Genomic DNA, 12973 nt, shown 5'->3' on the forward strand with positions numbered 1-12973 from the left:
ATTTCCAGACCCTACTCAGTTCCATTTTCACTTAGCCATCGAATTGGATTTCTCTGTTCTGGCTGCTTAGCTGCTGTTTCCCTTTCTACTCTGCATTGCATTTATTTGTTATGGAGTAGAAAAGCCTCAGTTTCTGCCTGTCAGCAGTGTTCTAGGTTCAGAGGTGCTATTGTTATAAAGCTTGTTAGAAGCAGGTGTCTCAGGAAGAGTCTGGCTAAGCTGAAGAAAAGCATGCTTTCACTTTGAAGTCTTAGTTTTCATCCCTTGTGTCATATTTTCTCTTTTCTAGTTAGTCTCTGCCCCTTTTTCTTATTTCCCCATTTCTTGGCATCCTTCGATGACTTCTTTGGGAATGAATACAGTTCCTCTTCATTAAGTGACTAATACCCAGTGGCTTCACACCTTTGTTTTGCTTTTTCACTCAAGGCTGGTGCACAGCCACTTGAGCCAGGCCTTCACCTCCTGTTTTTTTGCCGAGTAATTGGAGATAAGAGGCTCTTGAATTTGTCTGCTTGAGCTGGCTTTGAACTGTGATCCTCAGTTCTCAGTCCCCTGAGTAGATAGGATTGATTATAAGTGTCAGCCATCAGTGCCCAGCAGAAGCTCAGCTTTTAAAAACAGGAAGGCAAGGCAGTGAAGTGAAGGAAAACTAAGCAAGAGGCAGAAGCAAAGGGATTTAGCTTTCTGTTGATCACCAGGAATTTGAGTGTTGCTGGTATTTAGAGGCTTTTTATAAACTTGGTTGGGGGCTAGTACTGAGTTTGAATTCAGTACTTGAGTACTGTCCTTAGCTTTTTCATTGAAGGCTGGTGTTCTGCCACTTGAGACATAGCTTTGCTTCCAGTGCTTTGCAGATTAGCTGTAGATAAGAATCTTGTATTTTTCTGCGCTGACTGGCTTTAAATTGGGATCCTCAGATCTTGGCCTCCTGATTAGCTAGGATTACAGGTATAAGCCACCGGTGCATGGCTTCCTGACATGGTTTTACTTGTACTTCTTTACCTCTATGTGCTTAGCTTAGCTTCATACCCCGCTCTTTTCTTTGTTGTAAATGAGTTTGAAAATGTTTTCAGTTGCTTCATTTTCTCTCTCATGACAAATGAGAAAAAGAACCTCTGATGGACAACATGAACCTCATTGATCATACATGCTCCATTTCTTCTTCTTTTTTTCTTTTTGTGCCAATCTTGGATTTGAACTCAAGGCTGAGTGCTGTCCTCTTCTTTTGTTCAAGGCTAGTGCTCTACTACTTGAGCCACAGCTTCATTTCTGGCTTTTTCTGAGCAGTTTGTTGAGATTAGAGTTTCACAGACTTTCCTACTCAGGCTGGCTTTGAACTGAGATCCTCAGATCTCATCCTCGCTATTAGCTAGGATTACAGGTGTTATCCACCAGTGCCTGGCTTCCTTCTATGGTTTTATTGCACTTCTTTACCTCTGTGTGCTTAGCTTAGCTTCATACCCAGCTCTTTGTTGTAAATAAATTTGAAAATGTTTTCTCTTTATTAACCTCTGCTTCTTACTAAGCCTAATACTTTGAACAATATAATTAATTTTGATTCTCTAAGCTGTACCTTCCCAGTCCTCCTCCTTTTCTACTTCCTCTTCCTCCTCCTTTTCTTCCTCTTTTCCCTCTTCTTTCTCTCCTCCTCTCCTTCTTCCTTTTCTGTGTGCTGAAATGGAATCAGGACTTTTTCCATGTTAGACAGGTACTCTGGCATTGAATGTCATTCCCAGCTCATCAGCTGGTAGTGAGTGATACTGATGGACTATCTATGGGGGGCAGGGTAGGGTGGGGTATGTGGCACATAGTAGGCACTAAGTCAGTGCTGGTTGTCTTGTTTTCCTTACAGTGAGTCAGAAATCCTGCACCATGAGAAGCAGTATGAGCCATTCTACTCATCCTTTGTCGCCCTCTCCACTCACTACATTACCACAGTTTGCAGCCTCAGTAAGTACTTGCTTTTGTCACTGGCTTCTAACAGTTGGGAATAGGAGGTGGTTTGCATATGAACAAGCTGCTAATGAAGTCTATATCAGCATTTAACATGTTGTTTATCCAAGAGAGGAGACAAATAGCCACTGTGTAGGGCTCCTTTGCCAGCTCAGGGAGCTTAATTTAAAAAAAAGGAATACTTAGCTGGGTGCTGGTGGCTCAAGCCTGTAATCCTAGCTACTCTGGAGGCTGAGATCTGAGGATTGCGGTTCAGAGCCAGCCCGGGCACGGAAAGTCCATGAGACTCTTATCTCTAATTTGCCACCAGAAAACTGGAAGTGGCACTGTGGCTCCAGTGGTACTCAGCATGAGCTGAATAGCTCAGGGAGAGTGCCCAGGCCCAGAGTTCAAGCCCAACAACAACAACAAAAGGAATACTTACTTTATTTAGCGATTCTGGAATTTGAACTCAGGACTTTGTGTTCGCTAGGTAGGTGTTCTGCCACTTGAGCCAAACCTCCAGCCTTGAGTAGTCTTTAAAAGCTCCTAGTTAGGATGCTTGTTTCATGACCATTAGTCAGTCCCACTCCCTTCTTAAAGTCCACAGCATTTAATTGACTTTACTCGTGTTCGTTTTCTGGGGATAGTTTTCTAGGTACTTGAGGGGTGAGCAGTTGTTATTTAAAGGTGTAGTCCTCATTGGTTTTGGTAAGATGTGACATATCTTTGTTTTCGGGTATATGAAGAGACTTTTTTTTTTTTTTTTTTTTTGGTCCGGTTGTGGGGCCTGAACTCTGGGCCTGAGCACTGTCCCTCAGCCCGTCAGCTCAAGGCTAGTGCTCTACCACTTGAGCCACAGCGCCACTTCCGGCTTTTTTCTTTTTGCTTATGTGGTGCTGAGGAATTGAACCCAGGGCCTCAGGCATGCAAGGCAAGCGCTCTACCACTGAGCCAACTTCCCAGCCCATGAAGAGACTTTTACTTGCCAACTTTCTCAAAATTTTTTCTACCCCTAAAGTGTCCAAGTCCTATTTTATGTTATTTCTGAATTTTTGCATTTTCAGTGTTGTGTGTGTATTTGTTTTGTTTGTTTTTTGGCTGTTTTGGGGTTTGCTTTGGGCTTGTTCAGCTTGTACTGTACCTCCATTCCAGTTTTTTGCTGGTTATTTTTAGGACATTGTCTTGCTTCTGGCCCAGGCATGCCTGAGGGTTACCCCTCATCTGCTTTTCTTTTTGGGCTGGTCCTGGGGCTCGAACACTGAGCTTGGGCACTGTTCTTAAGCTCTTTTTTTTTTTTTTTTCTCTAGGCTAGTGCTCCATTACAACACCACTTCCACCTTTTTCTGAGATTAATTGGAAATAAGAGTCTCACAGACTTTCTTGCCCAGGCTGGCTTTGTACCACTATCCTCAGATCTTAGCCATCTGAGTAGCTAGAATTACAGGCGTGAGCCACCAGTGCCTGGCTTATCCACCTGTTTTTAAGCTAGACATTTTGTTGTTGCTGGGATGATTTGCAACAATACCTCTTCCATTTTGCCTCTGTTGAGACGGAGTGGTTCATACTTTACTGCCTTAGCTGGCTTGGCACCAACCTGAGTTTACCAGGTAGCTTTGTATGACAAGCATGTGCCACAGCAGTGAGCTGTGGATTGAGAAAGAGTCTTGTGAACTATTTTGCCTAGAGTTTACCTGCAACTATGATCCTCCCATTTCCGGCCTCCCAGGTAGCACCACTGGTGCCCAGGTTAATTATTTTTTGCTGCAGTTATTTCCAGTAAATATAATGTAAATTGACTCATGAACAGTTGATGGCTATCAATATCAAAATGCCTTTTTTTGCTCCTTCGGTTGTTGATTCTGAATAATTACTAACATGAATGATATTGGGAGTGTTGGACACAAAGAGATCAGTCTGAGCAGTCTGAGATTAAATAAAGTTTATTGCTTTCTCAGTTCCACGGAACCAACTTCAGTCGGTGGCAGCAGCCTGTAAAGTTCTAATTGAGTTTTCTCTTCTGCGTCTGGAGAATCCAGATGAAGCGTGTGCTGTGTCCCAGGTAAGAGTTGTGGGCCATTTTCTAACCCTTATTTTAATATATGACTGTGAATAACTTTTGGAATTGCGAGAATGGATAGCATAGTGCAGAGATTAATAGACTTTGTTTGTAACAGAAGTGAATCATTTGTGGGCTGTGTAGTATCTGTCACTAGTCAGCACTGCCTTTGTATAATTGAGTATAGCCACAGAGCTGCCTGTGAGCGAGTGACCACAACTGTGTTCCTGCAAGCCAGGTAGAGTGAGGACCATTAGCTTTTGATCTATGTTTGGATTTCTCATTGCAGTTTGTGTGAGAGAGAGAGAGAGAGAGAGAGAGAGAGAGAGAGAGAGAGAGTGTGTTTGGATTTCTCATTGCAGTTTGTGTGTGTGTGTGTGTGTATTACAGGGGATCAAACACAGAGCCTCTTGCTGCCTGGTAGCCTTCACCACTGAGTTACATTCCAGCCCTGGAAATGGCAATTCTTTGTGTGAATCTAAATTTGGCTCTGTGCCAGTTTAAATTCCTCAAAGTGAAGAGTGTCTCCTGAAAGACATACTTCAATTTCCTTTCAGAAACACTTGATTCTCCTAATCAAAGGCCTCTGCACTGGTTGTAGCCGACTAGACAGAACTGAAATTATCACCTTCACAGCCATGATGAAATCGGCCAAACTGCCACAGACAGTGAAGACCCTTTCCGATGGTAAGTGTTCTGTCTACAGACCTGGCCACAGGACCACCTGCACAGCTATATCCATGGCCACTTCCATGGTAGTCTTGCCTGCTAGCAGTGCTCTCCTCAGGTGTTCCTTCTGTATTTTGTAGTGGAAGATCAGAAAGAGCTGGCCTCACTGGTGAACCCTGAGCTGAGGCAGAAGGAGGTACAGATGAATTTTTTGAACCAGCTGACCTCAGTTTTCAACCCTAGAACTGTGGCATCACCACCTATTAGTCCACAGGCTCTGGTGAGTTCAGCCTAATGTCCTCATTTTCATGGGCTTCATTAAGATGGTTTCATTAGGAAAAGAATGCATTCTATGTTTGTGACATAAAGTAATAAAAACTTACATACTGTATAGGATGTTTTGGTCAAGGCTGAATCATATATATGATAGTGGTCCCATAGAACTTCATTGCCTAGTGACTTTGTATTCTGAGGTGTTTCCATGATGATTCTTCTCTTAAAATATATCCTGCTATTAGCAATGCATGGAATGTACATGTCTGTGGTAGAAAAACAGAGTAAAATCATCCTAGTTAGTTTTGTACACAGGTTGTGACCCATCTTCTAGACATTTCTCAATGTAAATAAATATAAGGCAGTTGTACATAGTTTTTTGTAAAAGACATTATTCTACTTGTAGAATATATATACATATATATATATACATATATGACATATATATATGTATATATGGCATGTATGGTATTTAAAGCTGTGTATTTTTCCCTTCTTGGGGAAAACTTGAGTTTTTTTGAGTATCAGTAAAGAGTTTTCCCATTGTTAACTGGGGGGTTGCAGAGTATTTGCACTCTTGGTAACTTTATTTTGCATAGGACAGCCCAGTAGTCTCTTTCCTTTTCTTTTTTTCTTTGCTAGTCTTGGGGTTTGAACTCATTGTTTTAGTGCTGTCCCTGCGCCTCTTTTGTGCTCAAGACTAGCCTTCTACCCCTTGAGCCACAGAGCTACTTCTGTCCTTTCTGAGTAGTTTATTGGAAATAAGAGTCTTAAAGACTTTTTTGTCTGTGCTGGCTTTGAACCATGATCCTTAGATCTCAGCCTTCTGTGTAACTAGTGGCTGGCTCTAGAAGGGTCTTGATAGGCCCGTGTTTCTCTTCAGGTGGAAGGGGAAAATGATGAGCAGTCATCCACAGATCAAGCCTCTGCTATCAAGACCAAGAACGTGTTTATAGCTCAGAATGTGGCCAGTCTTCAAGAGCTTGGTAAGATTCCACAGCTGTGGACAGTTGGTTTCTCTGCTTATGTAAACCCCCTACCCCTGTGTGCTTCTTTGGGAATAATCAGGCATCAGTACAGGCTTGTTTCATGAGGTTGTGCCTTTTTTGTTAAACCAGGTGGTTCAGAGAAGTTACTGCGTGTGTGTTTGAACCTGCCATATTTCCTACGCTACATCAATCGGTTCCAAGATGCAGTGTTAGCCAATTCCTTCTTTATCATGCCTGCAACGGTGGCAGATGCCACTGCTGTCCGTAATGGGTAAGGTGTTTCTTGGATCATATGCTTTTTTTTTTCCTTCCAGTTCTGGGGCCTGGGCACTGTCCCTGATTTCTTTCGCTCAAGGGTAGCACTCTACCACTTGAGCCACAGTGCCACTTCTGGTTTTCTGGTGATTAATTGGAGATAAGAGTCTCATGAACTTTGCTGCCTGGTCTGGCTTTGAACCAGGATCCTCTGATCTCAGCCTCCTGAGTAACTAGGATTGCAGGCGTGAGCCACAGTGCCTGGTTGCCTGGCTTGTTTTTATGGTATGCCTCCTTCCTTAAAGTCATAGAATCAAGTGATATTAGGAGACATTTGTTAATCTTCTCTGTTATCTTGTAGTTTTCATTCACTGGTGATTGATGTAACTATGGCATTGGATACCCTTTCTCTACCTGTGTTGGAACCTCTCAATCCTTCTCGTTTACAAGATGTAACAGTCCTCAGCCTAAGCTGTCTGTATGCAGGTGAGAAATGATGTCTAGTGTCATTTACTCATACTTTTATGAAACCATACAACTCTGTTCTGCTTTATTTGCTCCCCTTTTCTAAAGAACATCTGATGTCAACATGTACGTGAAATGGTCTCTCAAGGTGATCGTACTGTTTAACTGCTGGCATTGTGTTAAATATGTATTTTACTTCATAACATGTGTGTTACTAAGAAGAGCAAAGTGCTAAAGATTGTTGTGCTGTTGATACCAAGAGTATATAATCCCTGCTCTCAAGGAGCCTATACCAAGCAGTGGAGAGCAAATGGGCTAATTGTACATGAAACAGGAAAGGAAAAGGCCATAAGAGATGTGTAGAATATTTTTAGCATGAAATGCTTGAGTCTTGCTGGGAAAGCAGATTGAAAGAAGTCTGCATGGGATAGGTCAGATGTTTGAAGAATGATCTTCTCCATGTTACCATAAAATCCCTTTTTTTTTTTTTTTTGATTGGTCATGTGTCCTGGACTCTGGGACTGAGCGCTGTCCCTCAGCTCTTCAGCTCAAGGCTAGCATTCTACCATTTGAGCCACAGTACCACTTTCAGCTTTTTCTGCTTATGTGGTGTTGAGGAATCAAACCCGGGGCCTCCTGCATGAAAGGCAAGCGCTCTACCACTGAGTCACCTTCCCAGCCCTAAAATCCCTTTTCTTCTTTTTGCTCATGCTGCCTTGGAAGGGGGTTCCTGACAGCTGCTGCTGTTTCTTTTAAGTTATTGTTAAAGTGACTTTATAACCTAAACCATTGGTTTTAGTTTTGAGTCCACCGTGTAATAGCCCTGGAATGTCTTATGCTCAAGGCTAGCACTCTACCACTTGAGCCACAGCTCTACTTCGAGCTTTCTTGGTAGTTAATTGGAGATAAGAGTCCATGGACTTTGCTGTGTGGGCTAAGTTCAGACCTTGGTCCTCTGATCCATAGTCCATGAGGGTTCCTTTGTGTTGTATAGCTCTGTATATTTTGACAAATGTATAGTACCATGTATCCATTACTATTATTATTATTTATTTTTTTATTTTTTTATTGGTTGTTAGGTTAAACCCAGAGCTTGTGTACTACCACAAGCTCTTTTGCACTACCACTTTGAGTTACAGCTCCACTTCTGGTTTTCTGGTGGTTAATTGGAGAGAAGAGTCTCATGGTACTTTTTAGCCTAGACTGACTTCAGACTGCAGTCCTCAGATCTCAGCCTCCTAGTAGTTAGGAATATAGGTGTGACCTACTAGCGCCTAGCTCTACAATTAATGTATAATACAGAATAATATCACTACTCCAAAAGTCCCTGTTCCCACCTTATTTATCCTCTTATCTCCCACCCCAACCTATCCTTTTCAGACTGACTTATTTTACCTGACAATATATACTTAAGATTCTCTCATGTCTTGGCTCAGTTGTTCATCTTTATTAGATGTTGGATTATATTCCATTGTGTGGCTATAGTAGTCTGCCTGTCTATAGACCTGTTGAAGGCTTCCACTTGTAGGCAATTATGAATAAAGTTGTAATAAATATTCAAGTATAGGTTTTTAATGTGGATATAAGCTTTCAGTTCATTTGTGTAAATATCAGGGGTGTGATTATTGAATTATATTGTGGGATTATGTTTAATCTTGACCTTATGGAGCTAGTCTCCCCCTCCCCCCAGCCAAATCCTGGAATTGTTGTGGGTGTTTTGCCTTTCACTTTGTGTGGGTTTTTAGGAATGCCTCATGACTGAGATCTGCATTTGTTCGTTCATACATACTCCTTTTCAGGTGTGAGTGTGGCAACATGTATGGCCATTCTTCATGTGGGCAGTGCTCAGCAAGTGCGTACAGGATCCACAAGCTCCAAAGAAGAAGACTATGAAAGTGACGCAGCTACAATTGTCCAGAAATGTGTAAGTGGAGCATGCATTGGGAAATCTTGATGTGAAGGAATATGGCCAATTTTGTTTCCTCCCTAGATAGATAGTTCTGCACACTCTTTTATCTGGGTAACAGGTCTAAGAGGTTATTTGATATATTGTTTGCATAGATGCTTCTGTGTCTCTAGGACTCTATAGTATATAAACACTGCAAGTCAGTGTGGCACACAGCCTTGTGAAAGATGAGTTATTCAAATGATACAATGGAGGGCTTAATGGGTATATGCTTTTGTATGAGACATAGTAAACAAGATAATTTTGTTTATTTATTATTGTTATTATTTTTTTGCCATTTCTAGGGCTTGAACTCAGGGCACAAGCACTTTCTCTGAGCTTCTCTGTGCCTAATGCTAGTGCTCTACCATTTGAACCATAGTGCTGCTTCTGGCCTTTTCTGTTTATGTGGTACTGAGGATTTGAACACAGGGATTCATGCATGCTAGGCAAGCACTCTACTACTAAGACACATTCCCAGCCACAAGATAATTTTAGATGGGAAAAGCGTAGAAAAAATCAGTTGTGATAAAAAGCCATCTGATGAAAAGCTGGGTGTTGTGCTTTAAATTGGGGGGACAGAACTGTAAGATGACATTTGAACTGAAGAAAAAGTGGGATTCAGCTGTAGATGAAGATAAGAAAGTGTGATTGAATTTTGTCATTGAAAAATTACCTGAAGATATTTAATTCTGCAAATTAAATTGATTTGAGTAGCCTTTAACTTTGATAATGAAATATGTGAGTTTGCTCAGAGTTTTGTGTCTGTTTGGTATTGGACAGCTTGAAATCTATGACATGATTGGACAAGCCATCAGCAGTTCCCGCAGGGCAGGTGGCGAGGTAAGCTTGTCTCTGCTGTGTTCATATTTTGATAGGAGCTTCTAAGCTAGGATGTTTCTAATCACATTTCATTTTTTGCCTTTTACAACAGCACTACCAGAACTTTCAGTTGTTGGGTGCCTGGTGTTTGCTGAACAGCCTTTTCCTCATACTGAACCTCAGTCCTACTGCCTTGGCTGATAAGGGGAAAGAGAAAGACCCACTAGCTGCTCTCCGAGTGAGAGACATTCTTTCTCGTACAAAAGAGGGAGTGGGCTCTCCCAAGCTGGGGCCTGGCAAAGGGTAGGTATTTGCTGTGATTGTCACTTCTGTAGTATTGTACTGGGTTATATTTCCCTGTTGTTTCATAGTGACCACAACCCATATCAGGGTTTGGTTTGTTTCAGTGCTGGGAATTGAACTGTGAGCTTTTGGTGTGCAAAGTACATATTCTATCCCTGAGTTATACCAGCAACCTCCTCTCCACATCAATAGTAGAAAAACTCACCTATTAATCTAGTTTGAATTTCATGACAGTGGAGGTTATGATCTTCATCTCCTAGTTCCATTCATAGCTGTGAGATTTTGTATGTTAGTGGTTCCCTTTATCCTACATGCTTATCTCTTATGAGCATATCTGTAAATGTATTCAAGTTTTTGTTTTGTTGTTGTTTTGTCATTTATCTCTTAAGAAAGTTTCTATTACAAAGTAGGCTTCTTGACATGGAGTCCAGTACTCACTCATGTTTATCCTGAAGTGAGGATATTGTCAGATCATCCTGGACTGCTTCCTGAAATATTTGCCACTACATTAATAAAGTCTGGGCAGGACTCCTTGCTGTATTATTTGGAGTATGGAGATATGATTCATGTGATGCTCAAGGTTTTGTTCTCTAAGCCCAGGCATTGCTAGGGTTTATTTGTTTTAGTCCGTTCCGGGTACTATTGTAGGCAACAGTGATACAGCACTAAACAGAGCAACCTCCTTGCCTCTATGAATTTTACTTTCTAATAGAAGAAACAGTGAACAAATATGCCAACAAATACATTGTAGATTATCATAGTGTTGTGAAGAACAGATAGAACAAGGAGCTAATGAGTAGCAGCGTTGGTTACTTGAGATAGGAAGATCTGGAAATGCTTCTGAAGATGAGATTTTGACACCATATGGAAAGTGGCAGGGTGAACCATGCAGTGTTCAGGTCTGAGCAGAGAGTGTGAGATTGGTATTTCCAAGGATCAGTGATGATAGTATGGCTAGAATAGAAAAATTGAGCAGGGAAGGTAGAAGAAAATTAGGTCAGAGAGGTAGCCAGCAGCCAGATGATGCAAAACCCACAGGAGAGAGGTGACACAATCTGTTATTAGAGATCTATAATCCAGCTACTGTGTGGAGTCAAGACTGCAGAGGCATAGACAGGACAGAGGGTGCAGTCAAGCCAAATGAGAGAAGTAGGTATTGTAGAATAGGGTAGTGGTGGGGCAGGCACAGAAAAGTGGTCCACTTGTACGTTTGGGAGGTACAGCTGATTGGATTTGCTGACAGCCATTGAATGTGAAAATAGTATTGGAAGTGGCGCTGTAGCTCAAGTGGTAGAGCGCGTTCGCCTTGAGCTGACGAGCTGAGGGACAGCGCCCAGGCCCAGAGTTCAAGCCCCATGACCAAAAAAAAAAAAAAAATAGTATTAAGGTTTTTTGATTTAAGTAACTGGGCTATGTGTTTACATGCTAGCAAACAGTTTAGAAGTTAATTGGTAGGAAAGGGGAAAAGAAATGATTTGACATTGGTCATGGTGAGTTGAGATGACAGAGCTGTGTATGAGCTGTTGGCTGGCAGCTGGATTTGTAAATCTGGTGTTAAGGACATCAACAAAACATTCACTGGAATGTTATGTTGAATAAAGATGGACACATTTCCAAGAGATAGGGAGTAGATACTCATGCAAACATGTCAGGTTGTATCTAGAATGACCATAAGAGGGCATTTGACAATGGTAGAGATACCAAAGCAGCTTCCCTGAGCTGAATCTGAAAGAGGCATTGATACTGGGTGAATAGGGAGGCAAGAGCATTCCAGAGCAAACATTAGATTGTGATTTTATGAGGGGCTGTCTTTACTTGGCCTTGTAATTGTAAATACCAAAAGATACATCTTTTAAGTATCAGTTACACTTACGAAATGGCTATTGTTTATTTGAATTTTAAAAGAATACTATGTACATAGTATGTTACCAGCCATAAAGACAAGCATTCCTTAAAAGGAAAATAATCTATCAAATTCTATACTCAAATGGTAAATATTCTTCCATACATAAGTGTAAAATATTTAAATTTATACAAATGAGATCACAATAATTGAGCACTCATGGCTCATGCTTATAATATTAGCTAATCAGGAGATTGAGAGCTGAGGATCAAGATTCAGAGCTATTTCAGGCAGAAAATTCCTCAAAATTGTGAGGAGTAAAAAGACAGGTATAACTGTGGCTTAAGTGGTAGAGTGGCAGCCATGAACTGAAAATGCCAATCTAGATTGAACTGTATTTAAAATACTATAGACATCTTTTTAGTGACATTGTTGTAGAGTGGATAGAATTTTTCCTGATGGCTGGCATAATTACTAAGTTTATTCCACATTTTTTGTTTTGATAAATCATACTTTTCTTTTCAAATTCATGAGGGATTTGAACATAGGACCTTGAGCCATGTTCCCAGATCTTTTTTGTCTTAGTTTTTTTTTTTTTGGGGGGGGGGTTGGGTCTTAAAGTATTGTCTGAGGCTAACCTCAGATAGTGATCCTCCAGTGGCCTTTTACGTGGCTGTGATAATAGCTGACATCACTACCCTCAGTTTATTTATTGAGATAGATTTCACTAACTTGAACTATAATCTTCCTGATTTCTATCATCTCCTGAGTAGCTGGGGTTACAGGTTTGAGCCACTTTGTTCTCCTCAAGGCTGGAGCTCCACCACTTGAGCCACACCTCCTTTTCTAGCTTTTGCTGGTCAAGTGGCGATAAGAGTCTCTTGGATTTGTCTTCAGGCTTTCAGTAAGTAGGATTATAGGCATGAGCCATTGGCACCTGAACATGGTTATGCTTTTAGATAAAACCCTTTTTTTTTTTTTTTTTGGGGGAGTGGGGCTTGAACTCTGGGCCTGAGCTCTGTCCCTCAGTTCTTCAGCTCAAGGCTAGCGCTCTACCACTTGAGCTACAGCGCCACTTCTGGTTTTCTGGTGGTTTATTGAAGAATTTCATGGACTTTCCTGCCCGGGCTGGTTTTGAACCATGATCCTCAGATCTCAGCCTCCTGAGTAGCTAGGATTACAGGTGTGAGCCACAGGCGCCCGGCTAGATAAAACTCTTGAAACAGGGCTGGGAAGTTGGCTCAGTGGTAGAGCACTTGCCTTGCATGCCTGAGGCCCTGGGTTCGATTCCTCAGCACCACATAAGCAAAAAGAAAAATGCCAGAAGTGGCACTGTGGCTCAAGTGGTAGAGTGCTAGCCTTGAGCTAAAGAGCTGAGGGACAGCACTCAGGCCCAGAGTTCAGGCCCCACGACTGGA

The 12973-nt window shown here is 41.6% G+C and overlaps 2 protein-coding genes across 2 annotated transcripts in view; both read left to right on the forward strand.

Moving 5' to 3' along the window:
- Nucleotides 1–4372, forward strand: part of Emc1 (ER membrane protein complex subunit 1) — a 42123-nt gene extending 37751 nt beyond the window's left edge. Inside the window, exon 26 of the transcript XR_001175706.1 lies at nucleotides 4354–4372. The gene's annotated coding sequence lies outside the window, so the exon portion shown is untranslated. The remainder of the gene's footprint in view (nucleotides 1–4353) is intronic.
- The window catches only part of Ubr4 (ubiquitin protein ligase E3 component n-recognin 4), a 140042-nt gene that overhangs the window by 4703 nt on the left and 122366 nt on the right, over nucleotides 1–12973 (forward strand). The window contains exons 2-12 of the mRNA XM_013032660.1: nucleotides 1853–1950; nucleotides 3891–3994; nucleotides 4549–4678; nucleotides 4801–4940; nucleotides 5817–5919; nucleotides 6052–6193; nucleotides 6539–6663; nucleotides 8442–8566; nucleotides 9371–9430; nucleotides 9522–9712; nucleotides 12453–12459. Coding sequence (XP_012888114.1) covers nucleotides 1853–1950; nucleotides 3891–3994; nucleotides 4549–4678; nucleotides 4801–4940; nucleotides 5817–5919; nucleotides 6052–6193; nucleotides 6539–6663; nucleotides 8442–8566; nucleotides 9371–9430; nucleotides 9522–9712; nucleotides 12453–12459 — 1225 coding nt within the window. The remainder of the gene's footprint in view (nucleotides 1–1852; nucleotides 1951–3890; nucleotides 3995–4548; nucleotides 4679–4800; nucleotides 4941–5816; nucleotides 5920–6051; nucleotides 6194–6538; nucleotides 6664–8441; nucleotides 8567–9370; nucleotides 9431–9521; nucleotides 9713–12452; nucleotides 12460–12973) is intronic.

Source organism: Dipodomys ordii, unplaced genomic scaffold (genome assembly GCF_000151885.1).
Source record: "Dipodomys ordii isolate 6190 unplaced genomic scaffold, Dord_2.0 Scaffold6, whole genome shotgun sequence".
NCBI classification, from domain to species: domain Eukaryota; kingdom Metazoa; phylum Chordata; class Mammalia; order Rodentia; family Heteromyidae; genus Dipodomys; species Dipodomys ordii.